At 32.3% G+C, this 22,520-nt stretch overlaps 1 protein-coding gene across 1 annotated transcript in view; it reads right to left on the bottom strand.

Annotated features, from left to right (window-relative positions):
- The window catches only part of KaiR1D (Kainate-type ionotropic glutamate receptor subunit 1D), a 1,638,136-nt gene that overhangs the window by 1,391,598 nt on the left and 224,018 nt on the right, over positions 1 to 22,520 (bottom strand). The window contains exon 11 of the mRNA XM_089592467.1: positions 13,201 to 13,385. Coding sequence (XP_089448593.1) covers positions 13,201 to 13,385 — 185 coding nt within the window. The remainder of the gene's footprint in view (positions 1 to 13,200; positions 13,386 to 22,520) is intronic.

The raw sequence follows: 22,520 nt of genomic DNA, 5'->3' as shown, positions 1-22,520 counted from the left end.
GCATGCACACTTTTTTTATTGCAAAGACAAAAAAAATGTTGGAAATGAGAGCGACCGACAGTAGGCCCGGCTTTTGTGTACATTGTATACACTTGTAGTCTCTGTCGGCCCAACGCTCTGTGCGTGTGCGCTTGGTCGACTTGGCGCGCTGCAGGTGTGTGTGTGCGCGTATTCACGTGGCAAGCCTTGTATACTGTAAGCGCCAGATTATACTCAGCTCACGTTGAAGATAGACTCTCTTAATTCACGTTGCCAAACTGTAGCATTCAAAGGTGCATACATCACCTTAAATGCTAGTGTAAATCTTCTGATTAAGTCTCTCAATACAGTGGACAAAACTTAGTTGTGCAGTGCAGTGCACTTAATGCTTCATTTAAGTTGCTCACTGGATAATCTGCAGACCAGCTCAAATAGTTAATCTCATTGAACTACCAGTGATTATCAACAGCAAGATTCAGTGAAACTCTTGTGCATTTCTACAGACAATAGTTTTTCGTTAATCAATATTCCAATTAGTTATATTATATCAGTGCTTCCATTTTCACATTTATTCGTGTAACTTTCAAACTCTCTTGCGAGCTCAAGGCCAGTGTGTGTTTACATATTGTGTTATTCAACTTGACTCTTTACTTTCTACATTCTTTGTTTTTATATATTTAAATAGTTCATTGCTTTCAGACTATAGACATTACTTCTTTTCTCCTGTATTATTTTGACCTTTACTATTTTTGTGAATAGTATCTGTGATTTTCCTTGGCCTTTGAGTGACATTAAAAGTTGTTATTTTATGCTGTTTAATTTTATTGTGTTTTATTGTGTCTTCCCAATCACCCTGTCCGAGCCTAGTGTGTGCTAACGCATACGCCTCGAACAAAAGTGTATTGCTTTACTTCTACCATTGTGATAATAATTAGTAATTTGCAAAAAAACTACATGCATTAAGCAAAAATAAGGAGCAGCTTATAAGAGTTTCTATATATTTAAATGCCTCAACACAATCTCATTTTTCTAAAAATCAAGACGATAGTTTGCTATATTTAAGTTATAAGTACGACATCACTACTTCTGTGAAATAGCAATTATGTATTAAAGATATGACTGTACTTCTTTGTTTTGTGCAAGTACGTAACATATGACTGTCAGAAAAACATTCTTAACAATTTTATTGAACAATCAAGTTGTATCGTAGTTAAGTATAGCCGTTAATATATTAACTAACAATAAAAGGTATCTCTAATATTTGCATTAAAATGAAAATTTTCAGACAATTAAAATTTTTTTCTTAAGAACAACATTATACTGTTTCTACAAATGGGAACTTGCATAACAAGATAACATCTTAGTTATCAGATAGTTGACCAAATGCGGAAGAGTTTTTATTTGCGGCAGGTATTTTGACCATCCTCACTAACGAATCAAGGGAAAATTTTAACGTCAAGAATACTGAAATACTTTCCTATTAAGCAGTCAATATAATTTCTACTACATAGTGCTTCTAACTTTGAAATAACGGTAAAAAAGTTGTGTTTCTGACAGAAAAAGAAGAAAAATTGTGTACGTACCTTAACAAGAAAGTAATGCCGTACTTTTTAGATATCTTCTACCTGCACCGTGACTTAAAAGGTTACTTAAACATAGAAGAGAACGCCATACTTTCTTTCCTTAGTGCATAATAAGTTGTTTTTCCGACAAAGAAATTAATTAAGTTTAGCCATAATACTTTTTTTTTGTAAAATTTACTGAGTTAAACTTTTTTTCATATAGCTAGAGTTCAGCTTCCCCATATTAAAGTAAATGTTTCGAATTTCATCAATTTCTATCTCTGCTTGTTTTATTTGTGTATAAAAACAAAATAAAAAGTGTTTAACTTTGTTGTTATAGTTATTAATAGTAATAGTTATTTTCCTTGGTGTTGGTATACTCTACCTATAATACCACGTCTATTCTGAATTTCAATTGCTTTCATCACAATATAACAGGCTATGTCTTTAATTGTATGGAACAGGCCACTTACACTTACTAAAACAACATTTTTAAAGTGCTGCAACCAATACAGTTTGGAATCTGTCCAAGTGCATCAAGTAAGTACTATTACATGTACGGTTCTTGCATTTTCTGAGGTTAATATTCGTTTCATTACATCTGCTTGGGCATACAACTAACATTTTAGGTAGATTTGCAATATCTCTGATTTTTTGGTTTAATCATTAAAAAGTAAAGCATCAAATACAACCATAAGTGACTAGTAAGGAAATGAACGCACAACTGGAAATGAGCAGTACAGTTTTTATACTTCTTATTACAATTTTGCCTGCTACCACAGGAAAACTTCTTACAAGTCGTCACTAACAAGGATGGGGACCATTCGGAAAATGCTGAGAAAGGTGCAAAATTAAAAAGCAGTGAAAATTTTCAACATCGGTCTCATAATGCTTCTTCATAATTGTAAAGGCTGTTCATTTTTTGTTATCTAAAAATAGCAGAGAGTCGATTGTTTATCTAAAACTCAATAATCCCTAAACGTCTTACATCCTAATATTGCTTTGTGCAGAAATGAAAAGTTTGACAGTTAAACACATACACAAACGTATTAAGTATACTTATACATTGTATAAAATAATTCATAACATTAATTAAACACAGTCTTAAGAATGATTGTCTTGTGACAATCGTTCTGTCAGCAAACAATAGGTATTTTTTTATGACTAATACTTATGCTCGGCCACATCAGCAATTTTTGTTGTAAACTTCTTTGTTTAATATAAAACTAATACCCTCTTTATTCTAAGCTACAAAAGATACTGACAAAGGTTCCGACAGAACGTAAAAAAAGTAGATAATGCTGAAAAAAAGATTCGTTGTTCTTAAGACAACTAAACGTGTGAATTTGGCTTGTGCGATACCAACTTTAAGATGAGACAAGATGGTCCTGACAAAAAAAAACCAAGACCGATACCAAACAAGACGAGGCCTTATAAAATCTTGTCTTGTCTTGGTCTTGTCTTGAAGTCTCCAAAAAAATTTTCGAGCATTTTAAGACTTTAAGGAAGTCTCGATGGTCTCGAAAAATATTTTTGTGTTTTTTAATAGTTAGCAGAAAGCCTGGACAGCGATCACATTATGTGTAAGTTGATAGTAAATAAACTCGAACAATACAGTGATACAAGCTCAAGCTTTTTTTTGGTACGCATTACATGTGTATATTTTTTAATTTTTGTGACCACAGTCTTAGCCACGTTCTGACGGAAGTGATAGGCCGTATGTTGCATGATGTGCCATTCTATTACTAAGTGGTGTATAGCTCATACAAAATCATGAGACTAAAAAGAAAGTCAGGGAGTGGAGTATTTGACTCACTTTTTTTCGCTCCTTAAAGTCTTCTGGGCCTTCTGAACAACGTAGCAAAGCATTGACACATCATGTTACCCGTAGCCTACCACCTTGGCTGAAAACATCTCACTTCCTTGTACAGGTGTAAACGTCCCATCGATTGCTACTCCATCAAAACGAGGCCTAAAATTATGGTCACAAAAATTTCAAAATGTAAGTTGACACATGTAATGCGTACCAAAAGAGCCTGGGCCCTCAGAACTGTACTGTTTAAACTTATTCGCTATCCACGTACTCATATATGATGATAGTTTACTGATTACTGAAGAAGCCTCAAAATCTTTCTTAAGACAATCAAGACTTCAAAAAAGTCTCAAGGGTCTCAAAAATTTTCTTAGAGATTTTCAAAACTCACAAAAGTATTCAAGATCTTGAAAATTTTTTCGAGACTTCCGAGAAAAAATCTTAAAACCGAGACTTTTGAGATTGAGATCCAAAAATTTCGAGACAAGACGAGATTCCCTTTTTGCATTTCACAATATCACACATGCCTGGTGTGTTTGTGTTTTTTTAACATTTCTTGTGGACACATTAAAAAAAAAAAATCTACCAAAAAATTTAGCATGGGTTCTTATGAAGTCACTAATTATTTCTTATTATAAGAAACTATTACAAGATTTTCCATACGATCTTTTTTTATCTGTTTGTTCTGTGTTAGAAATATGTCATTTTCTAATACTTCAGTGTTAAAAAAAAGAAATTTTCTAACAATCTGGTTTTTGCTGAAAACTCCTACCATACTTTTTGTGTTGTACGTATTGAAATTAAAAACGGCACACTTTAAGTAACTGAGTTATTTATACAATATTACTAATAAGTACATTACTATAAGAATTTTAAGTAATAATTAAGTTTTATCGGTAAGACACAAACAGTAATATGCTTATATTACAGTAACATTAGAAAGTTACATCTCCTAGAAAATCAATGTAAAAATCGGCTGTGAGGAGTCTTTGTATCTTAGTCAGAACAAAGTTCGATTCGCATTGTAGTAGACATTTATTGTATACAGTCACAATGTATGATGAAATATTAAGGTGATACAGTTAACCTGTGAAATGTATTATAGAATATATTTATTATCATGAAAACTAAAACACTAAACAATTTTAAATAACTAAGCAAGTGAAAACTACGTATTTATAAGCTGTATACATTGCATGTTACTTATAATATAAGAATTTTGTTACTAGTAACCAGAATGTAGTACCTAAAAAAATATATTAATTAAAGTAATCACATAACTAGTCCTCCTCTCTTAAAAACTAAAAATCACTCGCAGCTACCATTTGTAAGTTTTTCGAAATAGCATTACTTAAAATAGATTTATAATAGATATTTCCGTTAATTTTCATACTCCATTTTATCATTACTATTTTTAACATGTAGTAAAAAATTTACACGAATTAATAATAAAAAAAAAAAGTTAAACCAGTAATAATGTTGCAACAACAGAATGGATGAAATATGTTGTTAATAAAACGTCTGGTATGTATCATATATAAAATACTAAGGATCAATGAGACCCACATAGAAGTAATCAAATAATCAAATTAGCCTGTTTAGCTCCTGTACTGGCAGTCAGGCAAACGCAGTCGCGTTTCTACACATATCAGCTCAGTATCTAGTGTTATTATAGTGCTAAGAGCAAGTAGCGCAGGGGGGAGCTATAAGTCAAGTAAGACAGTCAAACAAAAAAAGAGTTGTCAAGTCTTTTGGTGCGTGCAAAAAGAGACAGCTACGTATTGCATTGTGCATAGCTTTAAGTGCAGCTGTTTAACTATAGTGGGGATAAAAACGTCTTGCAGCACATTTTTCAGTCCAGTCCCCATTTGCCCAAGAGCTCATAATGCAAGATAAAGACCTTCGTTCTAAAAAGTTCATAATAAGCATTATATTCTTACTAAAAGTAATATTGAACAGTGGTAAAAAACGCAACAAACAAACCATTCAGTTTAGCAAGAATTAAGTATTTATGAAAATAGGGATATAAGAAATTTTACTACACTATTTCAAATAATGCACTACAAGCACAACATACCATTGGCTTATTGAAACGATACTAAAATCCTTTTGAAAGATAAAAAAATTTTGTGATTATTTATTTATTAAAGTAAGCACACCTACTCATGCACTCCTTATCTCTGCAACTGTTGTCACATGCATTTTAATAACTCTGTAGAGCTTCCATGACTCCCCGATTCAGGCCCCTGCACATACACTCGCACTCACAAACACTTACGCATCCCTACATCTTTTTCATTCGTCATCCTAATTTTACATCTACACACACATACACATGCACACTTACTAGCCTAGATCGTTCTAATCACCCTTTTTAGATTGCGGAAGGCTTCCTGTTGGTCTTGTTTCCAAATTAATTGTTGTTTCTTACTAAGTAGCTTGACCAATGGTACCTTTAAAAGTCCCCCTTTATAAACCTAAAAACAAACCTACCATTCTAAAAAGTTGCCACAACTGTTGGACACTCTTTGGTCCTGGATAATTTAAAACAGGTGCTAACTTCTTCTTATTTTGCCGCAAACCCTCATTATCTAAAATGAATTACAAATATGACAACTGTGGCATACAGAACTTGCAATTCTTTTTTAAACTTGTAGCCCTGAGTCTTCTTACCTATTCAAAGCCAAGTTTAAGTAATATTCATGCTTATATAATATATATATATAAATAAATATATATATATATTTAAGGCATTCATAGCTACAATTATGTCACCTCAATACCTAAAAACGTGAGGTCACTATTTATCTATAAAAAATATGTCTATTAGACGCCAAAGTGTCATCAGCCCATTGCTCAGTTGCCCAACAAAGGGCATCCTTTTGTTTTGAAAAAGTCCCGATCCGTGCACAGTGAAGGCCAAAAACTTTTAACTTGTCCTGACCATTGGTACTTAGCGATGTTAAGCATCCTCTAACCTGTCTAAAATTAAATCTATGCTTTGCATCAGATATGCATTACGCTCAAATAGCTCATTAAGGTATCTAAGGTTAAATTGTTACGTAAGACGGGAGCCTATCAATAATCGCAAGTAGATCACTTTATTATTTTCTCTTTAAGCAACTGCTCTGATTTCACAATGGCCATCTCGAGCATCTTTGGGAAAATGTGTCGATAGGAGTGGCTTTAATGTTTGTCGACTGCTTACTCAACCATATGTTTTGTGAGAGGAGCCTCTTCTGAAGGTTTCTTGACTGACTTTAGAATGATGTCCACCAGCTGCTCGAATTTTTCTTGCTCTTTCATTAAAATCTTACAACTCTCTTCACATCTTGCATGAAGGTTGCTCTATGGCACATCCCCTATATTTTAAAATAAGTCAGAATTCCCTTTAAATACTTGACATATATCTTAGCTCAACCACAGATCCATATCAAACATGTCTGAGAAATCTCGTCTCATAATGATATCTTGATGGATATTCGTGACAGTCTGAACCTGTCTTTTTCGTAATATGGTAATCAGTCCCATAACTTATTATTAAAGCACTTGAGACGGAACATAAGGTAGCATTGACGCTAAATACAGCTGCATTCATGGGCTTAAACCTATTCCAGAATCGTTTGGGTAGTTTTAATCCCAGCAGTCACGATTAAGCCCCAGCATAAAGGAATGTACTATACAGTCTTGTCCTTCTAACACTACCAATTAATGAGACTGATTCTTACAATTGATACCTGCTATCTCTCTGTGCTCACCTTCTGTGGCATATCTTTATCATTATTCTCTCAACCTTGGCTTACATTGAACTAACGACATTAATGTCTAGAGGCATGGTCCAATAGCAGCCTGACACTCTATCTTTCTCTTGTAAAACTACATCTTACCTAGTATCCCAAAAATTAGAATTCTCTGACTTGTTAAAAAAACCCTTATTAAAGAAGTCTTGATGGTCTTTTACAATGATCTGTTGAGGATCATCTCTATTCCTGAATGACTTTGATTTCTATTGTCTCTTAATTTTTTTATCTGTTATTTTCCTGAATTTCTCTAAGCTTTGCTCGAAGACTTTTTCATTATTATAAGCTTCATTTGTGTTAAAGCTTTGTTCTCTTTCAAAGTCATCAACTTCACGTGAAATTCTTTGTTTGGACGTAGCATTTTCTTTGTATCTTAAATTGACTTATTATTTTAGCTGATTTTCCACTTCTTCGCCCCGTGTCTTTCATAAAGAATCGTCGTGTTCCTACTGGACTAAGATGTCACATTTTTTTCAGTATCGCTATATTTTTCTGAACACCATTTATTTAGCTTCTCGCTTATGTTTACGTTTTTTTCAGTCAGCTTCTCTTTTGATGCTGCTTTGTTAAACTTTAACGCTCGAGTCACACTCTTCTTTGTTAGAATACCAAGGGTTCTTTGAAAGAATTTGGACGGGTCTTCAACGTTGTTATTTGCTGCTTTCACTTCTTTTCTTAAAGTATCTTAAACTGTTTATCCTTACTCTTACTTTAAGAATTTTAAAAAGTGTTTCTAGGGACAAAAACCAGCTGTCTATTGACTTGAAGAATCTCTTTCTTCTTTTTATCTGCTTTCTACCTATCACTTTCTTTCATTATTACTGAATTTTTCAACTTACTTTTCACCCTTACTCTAGATCTCCTATTTTACTTACTCTAGCTTCAAACAAAACGGTAGGGCTACAGAAGGTTTATCACTTAATTTTTACCTTCACAGGACGAGAAAAAACCTTCAAAGTACTACGAACCTGATGAAAATTTTGTGCCAAAATTCCTTTTCTCCCGTACAAGTAACAAAGTACTCCTGAGCATTCTGCCACACACTGTCTTAAGGCTTGGCAGATGTAACACGCTATATGAAGTTCTCTTTTTCTTTTAGCTTTATCTTAGCTGGCCATCCACTTGGACATCACTTCCTGCTTAACCCTGCTAGAATACTCAACTTTTGGTGGATGCCACTCCGTAACGTTTGCCAAGGGTTATTCATTACTCTCTTTTTCTTTGTAGTTTTCTCACTTGAATTACTATACCTGATACACAGCTTAGTTTCTACCTTAACCTCTTTCTACTATTTGTTTCTGTCTTTCTTATTAGATTAACGATCCTTCTTTGCATCTCTTCTATCACAATGTAAGGGTCTCTGGTTTCTACACCACAAATGCTAGGTCTTAATTTTATCAATAATTATGACTAGTTTGTTAAATACTCTCTGCCGTTATTTTGGCAGCAAGTTCTGTCACGATATTTCTACCACTAATCTTGTAGAGAATATAAGTATGTATCCTTCTATAGTGGTAGATCAGCTGCACAGCTTTCTCTTTGCAGACATTTTTAACATGGCTACTATATGCTATTACATACAACTTTATCATTATCATCATCATCATCATCATCATCATCATCATCATTATCATAATCATCATCATCATCATCATCATCATCATCGTCGTCGTCATCACCATCATCATCATGATCATCGTCATCATCATCATCACCACCAGATTCTACCTAAAACTGCATAGTAGCTAAGGCAATAGGCAAGGGTCTCATTGGCTCACTACTAAGAATCTAAATATCTTTATATTTGCTATAACCTTGTTTATGAATCTATTTCACAGGTGGTTCCTTTAACTATGCTATTACATGAGCTTGTAGATGTGTTAAAGAGTTCCTGAGTGAGCACGAAGAACTTGTTTGTTATTGCAGATTTTTCTATTTACTCATTTAAATGTGTAGTAATTCGACTTTTAATTTTTATTTAGATTTTTATTTAATTTTTAGTTAGATTTCAAGTGCTAGGAGGACGGGCCTAGAATCATTTAAGCTTATGTCTTGCTCTGACATCTGAAGAGAGATGGTATTACACAATTTTATTAAACCATCCGATCTGTGCTGTTAAATATCTAGGGCCTTTTCCCTGATCTGTTTCTTACTTTTATTTTTACTCGTTACTTTTTCAAAATTTCTAAAGGAGGTGAGGTCTTTTTAATTCAAGTTGCAGAAGGAGATTCTACTTGCAACAAGCAAGTTAACTGGAATGGTCCATGTTAGTACGTATACAGGTGGTTTTTATGTACGAGGATAGCCAACGCCAGATTTGTGTGATGTATCTCACTTAGCTTCGGAATGTCATGTACTGTGCATTTATTCTCTGAGGCTGTAGCAGTATAAGTTACTGTTGGAGCAAATGCTGTAAGTTAAAAGTGCATACAGGTTGAAAACGTTTGCCCCCACGTGTTTCTTGCTAGTTTTTTTTTTATTTTCTAAGATAGTTATATCACTTTGCATGCTTGGTATTTACACTGTGATCCAAAGCTCATACCCCTATGTATCGTGATACCCAGGTACTTGACATTCCCTTTACTTTCAAACTTTTGTCACCAACATTCAAAATAGGTATCTTCAGTAAAAGACTTGCCTTTTTCTTTTTGTATCTTTAGGGTCCGTCAAGCTTGGATTCAACACTTTGACAAAATTCTTCTATCTCATTGATTTTGTGTTAAATATCGTTGGTCATCCTCTTGGAGATTTCAAGTTGCGCATTCTTACTTTACTTTACAATTTAAGTCATTCACAATTTTTTAGAGTTTGACAATGGCACCTTTTGCAACCTTCGATGGGTGAAGGCAAAACTGGTAAGGTAATATGTCTTTGGAGCTTAGTACTTCAATGTCAAGCCTTGTAACCATGAGCTTTTCTGGGAATCTACCGTTCATGGAAAGAAGGTTAATAAGGTAATTTGAACCAAGGTCTCACTGGTTCTTTTAAAACTTATCAATAAAATGTTGAACATTACTTTCTTTTATACCTGGTTAAAGTAGCCTCTCTTTGGGCAGATACTCACAAGATTTACAACTTTTATAGGTATCACACTGCTGTAAATTTAATAGTCTGTACCTCTACTTTACCCCGTCTTGGTGCTTTACCATTCGTCAAACCTCGTAAGTTAATCTTGACTACTTAAAAACAGTATGAAGAGGTATTGTCCATTTTCAATAGTACCTCTGCTTTATCTCTCATGCGTCTTAGTTTCTAATAAATATGAGAATTGTCGTCATCCTTTAGTTGTCTATTTAGTAAGGTTTGAGTTGTATTTTTCATAGACACAGTGCGTAGATGTGGCTTATACGTAACATACTGAAAGCTGTTCCAGCATAACATTTTTCTTCTGTCTTACTGATATATAAAGCCAAATTTAAAAAACTGGTGTAATCGCTAACCATGAAAACTACTTAATCAAATTTGATAAAATTTTTCATACTGATTCTTGACGCTTCCTGTTTAAAGATTTGCAAAAAAAACAAAAAGATACGTTATGTGGCATCAAAGTACAATGAAAGTTACCTGCAATCAAGATCAGTGAGTCTGGTTATAATAATCTCAGGAGAAGTTAAAAATTAAATATTTTCGTTAACTAACTGACGCAAGATACAGAGCTTTCAACTTAGCAGCTAGGTATTCCGTCTACAGACAATACTCTGACAGTTTGTAATAAGCAGCCAACCTACGCTAATTTCTAACGTGAATTGCGAACATGACCAAGTGCTAATGAGACAAAGGCATTGTTAAAACTAACGTCCTTGGCACAATGTCAGGAGACATCTGGCTAGAGCATAACAAGCTTTAATGCTTAAGTGTGTCGTGGCCGTTTTCCGAATAACAAGGTACTGTTAAAATATCTTTTACCACACTAATAAGTTGAAAAGAACATTCCTAAGTAAATAAGGCTGTTATATTTGATCAAATCGTATAAGCCTTCAACTGCAATCGTCACATCAAGTTCTTGAGCAAACATATATTTTTTTATTCCTAAGCAATCCTTGATCTCATCGATCTTTCTAAGGCCTATTTTTCGTGAACGTAACTTTCCAGATAATATTTTTTTTCACAACTTTTTTCAAAAATTAATTAAAAGATATTCTAACAACGATAAAATATTCTATTAAAAGTTAGCCACTATTAATTTAAGTCAGTCGTTTACTGACAGACGTTACAAGAGGATTTTTTGCCGTTAGGCTGGGTACGCTGACTAACAATAATCCAACATAACCCTCTAGCCTCTAAGTATTTACCCAGGTATTATCAATCTTTTTCAGGATATGTGCTAAGCAAATGCAGAAGTAAAGCTGTAAAAGCGAAGCAAACTTAAGCAAACAGAACAGTCTTTAACATGTTAATCAGACGAACGAATCTCTGCCTTGGATCACTAATGTAACTTAACTCCTCGATAAAAAAAAAGGTGCTTCGGATACCAGCTTCTTTAGCATATCATGGATTGATATTGGCAAAAAGCACAACAACTAACGGCTTTTGTACTTCAGAACGTTGCATCTTTCCTTGCGAGAACAAGAGGCTAGAAAAGACTACCATAGGGTATTTGAGCAAACACATTAACTGGAAACTTAAGTCAAGAAAAAAATTAGTTCGCTAGTCGTGTTTTGAGATATTAAATGTCAAAATCCTTTGCCAATAAATATAACAATTTAACTGGTTGGCCAAAAAGAGCTTGTAGGACTAACGATAGTTTTAGATAATCTCTACAGCTGCAAAAGAGTGAGTTAGGAAATTGTGTACAATTGTAGGTATCAAGAAATTGACTTAGAAAATCCATCGATATTAAAACAGTAGCCTTAGAGTAAAGAAATAAATAAAACATTAAATGAATATTTGTTTTTATGAAAGCTTTTGAATAGGTAGAACAACAAATGTGCAAATACATGATGGTGCTAAAAAATAAAGTAATAAAGTTCCGGTACTTTTTTGCTCTAGCAATAAGGTTTTGTGATTAGAAAAAAAAATTTTTTAATATATATTTTTTGTCAGTTTTTAATGTCTACGGTTACAAGAAAGACCACTTTTTGTTGATTACAATGTAAGAAAGTTCAAGCCAACGGTCCCTTAAGGCCAGCAACTATTTATTGGCTTTTGAAATGCACGGTTGTGTTCAGTATCATTATATTTTCTTAAGCTTTCTTATAAAATGTTCCCGACGTTGCTTCGAGCATAGACATATAACTAGATAATGATACCATAGAGCACGTAGTCGGCAAAAAAAGTTTGTCTCCATGCATAGGCTTTTTAAAACAGCTTGCAGGATTCTACACAGATAGTTTTCGTATTAGCCAAGAAAAAGTTTACCTAACAGTATTAGTTAAGTCAGAAAGCTTGTCTCATAAGTGTTCAAGTCAAATGTTTGCTAACTTTGGAGTCAACTTTAGTTACCGTAAGAAAATCTTCTTATTATGTTCAAACTATAACTAACTTGATTTTAGATACCGTAAATGTCAAATTTAAATCGTTAAAAATGTTTTGATTAACCTGTAAGTTAAGTCTACAATTTTTTTGGAATTCGCGTGTTAGATGATTATGTTGCTGTGCCTCATTCTGGGCTGAAAGCTAGGCCAGGGCAAAAGTGGGGTTACAAACTCAGCTTCTTTTTCTGTTAATAAGGATCTATTGTTTAAGCATTTTAAACAGTACAAGGCATTTAAATTTTTTTAACTCATTATGAGTGGCAAAGTCAATTTTTTATAAGGTCATTTACTCTTTAAAAACTTATGAAGAGAGATGCTCAGACACATTAATTTTTAAAAAATAGGATTTGTTGTAGTAGCATCAGGTAACAAATAAAAAATTTATAGTTGTATGCGTAAGTAAACGTTAAATTATGCATATCTATTGAGGTAAGTTTAGTACATATGACTTATCAAATTCTTGAAAAAGAAGATGACTTGGATAAGTCAGTTCTAAAGTCTTGGGCAAATAATCAGACTACAGTGTCTAACACACAATGTGATAAAACAAATTACATTTTTTTAAAACTTACGTGAGAAAGCGTTGTCGGATGAGGATATAAATTAACTAAACAACCTTCTCTTTTTAATCTATAGTCCCATCGTGTCTCTAAATGTGGTATCTCCATAGTATCACATATACTTTGTACATGGGATGCTGTGTGTGGATTTTGTGGTCCAAAGATAGCAGCTACACCCATGCTTAGTAGATGACAAACTAAGGAGTTAATAGTTATAAGTATTTTTTAGTAAGATGATTTCTCATGTTTTGCAGTATTAAAATATGTTAATCATATTTAAATTTTTTGAAAAACAGATGGCATTAATTATAAGACTAAATCTTTTATAGAAAAAAATGTAATCATTCTGTTGTGCCTCATTTACAAAGACTACATAAACCAAATAGAACCTGTTTATTATAATAACTTTTTGATAAAAGTCTTAACAATGGATACTTAAAGTTAAGTATCTACGCAAGTTTTGCTGATATCATAAAAAAAACAAAAGGTATAACAATCTAGTTTTTTTTCCAATCATATAAATCTTGTGTAAGTTACGTTGCATTATAGTTGTTTATAGTCATGAAATCAGCTAATGAGAGATTTGCACATCGTTGAATCAAGCAAGTACACTTTTTATGTATCTTTTATGTTGTAAGAAAAAAGTTGTCATTAGTTTGTAAGAAATATTTATAAAACTTGAAAGAAAACCGTTTTCTTCCCCATATTTAACATTCTACACAAAATACGAAATAAATTTTATTCTTAATAATTTTAAAACTGATAAAAAATATTTTGCTGACACACAACTGACAACGTTCACGCTCTTCTGTGATTAGTAATCCCCTATCTTTTACTTTGACTAATGCTTTATAAAAAGTTGCTATTCGAGGGATGGAAAAAAAAAAAGAAAAGTAACTAGGCTTATGACTAAGGCACTAGTGACTGTTTTTTTAAGACATTAATTCTCTTCGAGAATGACCGCAGTGCCCTCCACTTGCAGTCAAAACTTGCATTCTGAAAGTACAGAAATGTATTTTCTAGTGTTATAGTGAACAAAAATATAAGCTAAATAAGAAGTGACTACTTTTTCATGATACTATTTTAAAAACATAAAGTTGAATTAGTGAGTATCAGTTCAATTACCAAACGAGCTCTCTGAGCTCTCTGTCCTAAGCGTAACAATAACATTACAAAATAGAACATTACGATATTAGTGCGCGAGGAAGGCAATTGACGCACGCTTGTCAGTTTGCATACGAGCACTAGCAAGTGTGCCAAGACACGCGTGTGTCAATCACCTTACCTTTCACCCATGTGGTGTATGAAACTTTTCAACACATCGTGCGCGGGGAACGAGATTATAAGCCATCTAATGTGGCTCTGCAAAGATCTCGACGTACATACGCACTCGCACAAGTGCATAGCACGCGTTGTGAGTTGCGTGTGTACATCGAGGTTCTTAGTGCCACAACAGATGGCTCAAAATCGAGGTCCCTGCGCATGGCATGTCAAAATACATTTTTTATATTTAACATCATTTACTTCAATCGACCTTTTTCACCCGTGTGCTGTGGATTATTAGAATGAGCATCACAACCAGGACTCTTTTTTTTCTCTGCATACTGTTCAAGCTTGGTATTACGAGTTATGGTTTGCATATCATTGTTGGTAATGATGTGCATGACTTCTTAAGCTTCCTTAACACTGGGTATGTCGATGTCTACCTCTTTAACGTTTAAGAAATTTTTACTTTTGCATTTACAAAATATGAAACACTCCATCCTTATTTTTCTACAAGAGTACTAATTGCTGCTACATCCTTTGGTAGAGCTAAGAACAATTTTCTTAATATACTTCTCGGGTAAAGAACTAACTGTAGTAAACACTAAAAAAAACTCATTCTTCGACGCTCTCCAAAAAAAAATTGTCACTTTTTTACTCATGTCTGGATTCAACAGCCTCAATTACAGATATTTGCTTAAACAGCGATTGATAGCAGCTACTTAAATTAGTGAAAGTACCGCCATTTTTTTCAAGTTTTGCAGTGACGAGGAAAAAATTTGCTAATACCAATAATAGTATACTTTATCATTCTTGCTTTTTCTCTTGTATATTGTACATATATTTAACACCACCTTATGTTTATGCCAAGAGAGGTTCGTTTTTCACATTGTAGCACATAAGCTCTACTTAAAACTCTTTGTCTTCATGCAGAAGTATGAGAAATTTGAGTACATAAATATAAGAAATAACTTATTAACGTCAAAAAACGCATCTAACAATTCTTCATCTTGGCTAACCTTAACGTCTTTCTTGTAACTCTTACTGTAATAAAAAGCGGATTGCACTGTTAGCTCATTAGAATCTTTAGTGGCAATTTTTCTAAGGATATTAGTTAGTTTTACCTTTTCTTGTAAAACGGCCGTTTAATTTTTCGTTTATTTTCACCGTAAGTCAAAAAATTTTTTTTGTACAATAGTACCCAAATAAGTGGGAACATTTATTATATAGGGCCCCAAAGAATTCCATTTCTATCTAATTTGCTTAATACTTTTATTGGACACTTCAACAGGATAGCTATCAAATATGACCACACAATTCAAAAAATAACGATTTCGTTAGTATTTTATTTATTTATAACGTATGTTAGCAAACGTTCAGACAACAGTTTAATCGACTGTTTGTAATAAAAATCTACCATCCATATCGTACATACTGAAGTTCTGTGGGAGAATAGCTCAACTGTAAATGGGTAAGAAACAGATACATAACTTTGATTTTGTTCTTCTTCTCAACCCGTTCTTGTCAAAGCGGGTTGTGAGATATGGAGCACCATTTTATATTTAAATGACTGCTGCAGCTCGCTATAACTTATTTTTGAGTGACATGTTCGTAACAAAAATGCAGTGGGACTTGCAGGTTCAGTATAATAAGGTACTTTTTTCTACTTTGAATTAGAAAACATTAAAACACGGTTTTTTGTGTTGATATTATACTTTTGTTAGATCAAGTCTTAAAATAACTTTGATTAATTGGCAGCCAACTACAAGAGCATCGTTGTTAGTCCATAGTTTATTGCCCATTAATCCTGTAGCTATGTTAAAAAAATTGAAGCTCTCCTGACAGAGATCCTGATTGTGGGTATTTAAAATTATATTTTTTTCAATGTTAGCAATTTTTATCAAATTTTATTAGATTTCATTTATTGCACAGTCTTTAACTTATACTTTAGCTAATAAACGAATTAAAAACTGTTTTTATACTATAAAATTTTAGATTTTTTATTTCAGATATGTTATGTTTTGGTTTTTGTAACTAACTGATTTAGTTGATTAAAATCTAATGCTTATCGTTTTATTAATTTTAAACATTTTTCAAAAACTGACAACATAAGTACTAACAATGTTATCCAAAATGGTATTATGCCTTACTAAGCATGAAATTCATTTTTTAATTTATTATAATCTTACGTATATAGTAAAGCTAGAAAAAATATTTTTATTTTTTAATCTCAATAGAGTAAGGAAAATAAGCGTTTTGTGAGTAATTTTTTTTTCTGTGTTGTATTCTTTTATCTTAAATCTAGAAGAAAATTAGTAAAACATTTTTAATTTCTTCCAGATAATGATATAGTATAAAAATTTTGCGAAGAAAATGCAAAAAATTTCGTTCCCAGGAGTTATTTGATTTTTAAAGAGGCTGTGAGCAAAGATAAGCTGACTGCATCTATCGTATGATCTAAAAAGTTATGCTTGATTATCTAGCTATCCAAGGGCATTGCTAAAGTAAAGAAAGAATACACGTGCTCATACATCTAAATATTATGATTAAGGTTACAACAGGTACGATGACATATTATTTTATAAATATTTTGGTGTAAGCTACAATGAGAGATTGTAAGCTATGTATCTGCAAACGGATACGTCTTTGTGGATGTATAAGCGTGTGCGTTCACAAGAAGTCTCCTCTGATAAGTATGTTGATTGTTGTTCACAGCTTTGAGTAAAGTACGAATTCATTCTTATTAGCTTATTAAAAAAATTTTTTTAATAGACGTTTATCTAAAACTAAGTGTAACAGTGTTGTTACATAATAATTTAGGTGTTGAAAGAAATTGTGTTTGGGTTAAATTTGAAGATAATTGCATTATTGAACATTTACAATCTTTTAAAGCCATCCGTTTGCAAGAACAATGATTAATGTTGGATTTCTTCATACCAGCCCTGAAAGCTACAAATAAATATAAATAGAGACATTCAACTTACCAGCAGGGTTAACATAAAAATAATATGCTCGAGACATTTATCAATAATCCTGTTAAATAAAAGATGTTTAACACCAACATCTACTTTAAAGCTTACAACACGTTATTTAAAGTTGTAAGTAGATTTGTCTTGTACCATTACTTTGTTTATTTTATGGTCTGATTACTACTTATATTTAACGGCCTTCTTGAGAAATTCATTTCAATTGTTATGAAAATTCACTTTTTATGAAAATTTTTTTGTCCTTTTTAAAAAAATAAGACAATTGTTGAAAGAAAATTATTTTCAAATACTAAATTAAATATAAATCTATTTGGATTAGACCTTTTCTTGGAACGACTAATGTATCGATCTTTACGTTTACGAAGCGTTTGAGGAATGTCTACTTACATTCATGCCAAATCCAGTACAATAATTCAACTGTTTGAGAAACATACCCAAGATTTATCTAAAATGGTCCTCTTTTTTTTCTCAGTTTCTGAAGACGTCTTTAAAACATGTATTTTAACTTAAACTTGCCTGCTTTTGAAGTAATATTTTGGACAAAAAAGGTTTCAGAAATTTTTAGGGAACATTCTTATGAACTCAAAAAACACATTTTAATTTATAAACGTTTCTAAACCTTGAAGCAAAGGTTGCTGCTATGTAGGATAAAAGTCAGAAAGAACAATTTTAGTTAAAGTCTCTTTACCAGTTGAATACTTGCGAACAAGCACGTAATCAGACGTTAAGGTTACGCTAAAGTTTGTAAGTAATAAATTATTAGGAGCCACTTTGCTGTTTCGCGGTTATCGAAAATTCCATGAAGATAAAAAGTGACAAGCTTGTTAGGGACTTCTTACGTTATTAAAACAAAACAATATTATACTGTGCGTAGTCCAAATTTTAGCAAAAACGTCAAGAAACCGTTCTAAATACTAACAACCTTAAATTTTATCATTTTTAACATTTGGTAGCGTCCTAACCTTCCTGGACTAGTCACGCAGCGCATAACTTTAATCCATTTATTAACTTATGCTTCTTTTATTAATAGCAGTTTGACGAGCATTATCTTTGACATCACATCAAGAACCCCTGGCAGATCTCATTACTTTCTTTGCTCACCAGTGCCCTATTTTATTTTCAATCTTTATAATTTTGAATGACCCTAATAAAAACTAAATTTTTGCTTTGTCTCTTAGACTTGTTGGCTTTAGAAACGTAAAGTATAAGAAATCTCTAGTGCATCCTAGCTCTACAAACAAATTTTTTTTTTTTTTTTTCAATGATTTATTATTTGAAAAGAAGGTTTTTGTCAGTGTCTTTTTATGCAAAGAGAGATGGAGGTATAAGAACGTGGATTAAGACAATCAATACTTTGCTTGAGTTATTTGGAATGCACGTCTGTTTATTCGATGGAAACAATCTACCTTCATAATCTTTATAAAAATCGCTGTCAATCTTAAAAGAGAGAGCAAAGTTGTACAGGTAATTCAAACTAATGAAGAGACAAGAAAAGATAAACATAGGAGAGTAAAATTTGGTGAGAAAACTGTGCAAGAGCAAGACGTTATTCTGCACGTTTAGTGCATAAAGCAGTGCTAGTAGGCTTTGAGCTGAGATACTGCGTATTCACTTAAATACAGCAACAACCGTGAGAGACATATTTCGTTATTTCTTACGATTATCTTAAATTATATTTAAAAATACCATACGTTTAAAGAAAATATAATGGCACGGAAATCGAATAGTTAACCGTAAATGTTAAAGTAAATATTTAAATCAACTGACAGACTTAGTGAAAGACTATTCCAGCTTTAAAACTTTTCATTTAACATATTGCGATGACTCACAACACGAGGAGACCGTTTATTACTTGACGCGCTTATACGCACAATCTTACTATCATTTAATCTACTGTCTTTTATCACCTTACATTAATTTTTTTTTTTAACTACAATTTTTACTGGCACGCAATCAGTTATTCAGCCGTATTCAAAATATTTTCTCTTAGTTTTTTACACAATTCAAATAGCAATGTTTTTTTTTAAATATCTGCTGATTGCTTCTTTGTGAAAATTTACTTGATAGTTTTTTGTTTTCAACTAAACATTTATTTACATAATAAGCTTTAGTTTAAGCCATATCCCTTTTTTATAATCTATCATGCCTTGACAGCAATATTTCCATACCACAGATCTACAGGCCACGGAGTGTTAAGTATTTTTAAAGTTTTTGAGTTAAATTTACTCTTAACAAGCCTTTAACATTGCCACATCATCTGCTTAGTAAATTAGGTTTGCAGCGTAATCTTGCTTTCAGTCTTTTAGACAACTATATCTCCATGCCACCATGTAGGATACTTTATATTTTCCTGTCGTAATTAGCCTTCACAGTTTGTCAAGCTTATATTAAAAAAGTCCTACAATTTATAATCAGACCATTATTTGGTGTCTGCTGAACACATTTACAGTGTAAAATATAAGCAGTCTAGTCGTATTGGCCATGAACAGCAACTTACTGAACAACTCTCTGTTCATAACGTTTTCTCTCATTTTGTTATTATATCCAGTTCCTTAGAATCTGTAAATTGCTCTCTACCTTTTCTTTAGTGCTTAAAAAACTTATGAGTCACTCTGATTGTTCTTTGTGGTTTTGAATCTTAATATCTTAATTAATAACATACTATTATTATTTGCTGTCCTAGTAAATAAAATCTTTTTTTGATGTCCCTTTCCAGTTTAAAATTCAAACAGATGGTAACAACAAGATCTGACATCTTGAACTGAGGCTTCAGACAAATCTCAATTTAATTTACTTATTTCTTACAGTATTACTTTGGATCTCAATGGATGCCACTTACGTAGTTTTTTAGCCCACACTTATACGTGTAGGCTTGAACTTTTCATTGCACTATGCAATTCAGTTACTCTGAGATGCTACTATGTTAAGAAGTATCGACAATATATCGTCAAGCTACCCCAAATCGATTCCAAAAGGATTTTTGTACGTGCAGAGGAAGCTGAGAAAATTATATTTTAACGAGAATGAATGATTTGAAACCACTTGCTCTCTTGTCGCCGAGCTGCGCTCGGAGAGCCGCCGCCGCCACAGTCGCTCCCCCCACCTCTGCAGCACACGTCGGCCGGCGCACTCGGCTCTCGCACGGTCAACTTCAACAATTGTTATTTTATACTATTAGATGCGCTGCAGGTACAATATATTATTTTATTGAAAGAACAAGTATTGAACTTATATCCCTTAAAACCTGACTGCTGTACGACGTATAATACGTCCACACGAATTTTTCAAAAAAAAAAAAAAATTATCTCGGCTCCCGTGCATGCTAGGACAACTTTTTTTTTTTTTAATTTATAAAAAAATACCAGCTCCAGAGTTGTGCACACGAGAATTATCAATATTGATTTTTGCAAAAATTATGTAGTTTTATACGTGTGTTTAACAAATCGCTATGAAATAGGTTCTTATTAACTGTTTTTAAAATTCAAACGGAATATTAAATTTGAATGGTTTTTTGAATTTTTGAGACCAGTTGGATCAAAATTAGACGATCACAGCAACTTCGGCGCATTATGCAATTAAGCTTCGAAAAAAATTTTGATCGTTAATAACTCTAAAAGTTGAAAAGCGATCGTTTTGGAATTTTGTGCAGTTATTTATATTAGTAATAGCAACATTTTCTCATAATTTTAAGCTCCTAGGTATTTTAATTGTTGAGATATTGAATGCTTAATAAAACGCACTTTTTCAACTTACAACGCAATGTGCAGGTTAAAAATGGCACTTGGGATATCGATTTTGATCTTATTTCGTAGATAATTAAGTAAGGAACAAAAAACTGTATTTATGCATAATGCTAAAAATGCCCAGGAAAGGAGATATAAAGGAAAATGTAAAAAAATAATTTTTTTTTCACAAATTGTTAAATTGAAGAATGAAGCACAACTTTTACAAAGTATGGGTAGCGATAATTGTATTCTACGGTAAAAAATACATGAGAATCAATCGAAACATTGCTACAACCCGGAAAATACAGGCAAAAATCTCCGCCAACTGGTCTATATGCACTTGTATGAAAGTTGTCCAGGTAACATCCTGCTTGACTTTTTGCTTTCAAGATATGCTATTGTTATGTCATAAAAATTACTCTAGTTTACAGATATTTTAAAAAGCAATTATTTTTGGGTTACCTAATAAACTAAGATCTTTCTTTCTTGATTATTAAAAAAAAAACATTTACGGTAACAAAATACAAAATCATGTTTTTAAAATTTAAAGAAAATAATGTTCATAACAGTTGTATGTATAATAATTATATTCTGAAATTAAAAGAGTAATTACTGATGTTTTATAATCTACCTATACAGGAATAAACTAAAGATACCCAAAAACATTACAAACACAGAAATACCTTTAAGTAAAGAAATATTGACTCATAAAATATGAAATTTTAATTATAAGAAAAAAATAACCAATTTTATACAGTAGGCGAAAAATGACAAATTTTTTTCACTGATAGCTGTAGTGATTCACGCAAAACTTATTTATGCGGAAGATAAATTTATTATTTTTTTCCATAAGGTAACTCAAATTTTTTAATGATTTGAACTCGCATAGAATTGGAATTCCTTTGGTAAGGAGTGACAAGTCAGCAGTGAGATAATTAAATCTTCATCTGAAATAACTACATTAAGCCATTGAAACTTTTTTTTTGTTGACAAAAAATAATAAATTGATGTCTTGAACGAAAACATTTTTTTAGAACCTGCTATACCATCAATAAAATTCAATTTTCTTACACTTTTAATTATATCATTAAAATTTTTTCTTTATTAACATTCAACTTAAGGAAAACATCTTTAAAACATGCTTTCAAATGCATAAGCAATGTGTTTCTTTTATTATCTCTGATAACCGTTGATAAAGTTGGTTCTGATAGTTCATCATCTTTGCATAGTTTTTTTAGGTTTGAAAATTAGATAAAGCTGGATAAAGCATTATTTTTTTTTTTTTTAAGTTATACTTCTATAGAAGCATTCTGTCTTACAAAGTAAATCAACAATCTTAGATTGGTGACCTTGAGAA

Source organism: Copidosoma floridanum, unplaced genomic scaffold (genome assembly GCF_036245765.1).
Source record: "Copidosoma floridanum isolate Cflo_tuat_1 unplaced genomic scaffold, Cflo_Japanese_pri ptg000017l, whole genome shotgun sequence".
In the NCBI taxonomy this organism is placed as follows: Eukaryota; Metazoa; Arthropoda; class Insecta; order Hymenoptera; family Encyrtidae; genus Copidosoma; species Copidosoma floridanum.
Note: the sequence above shows the minus strand (reverse complement) of the source record. Positions and strands in the feature narration are given on the sequence as shown.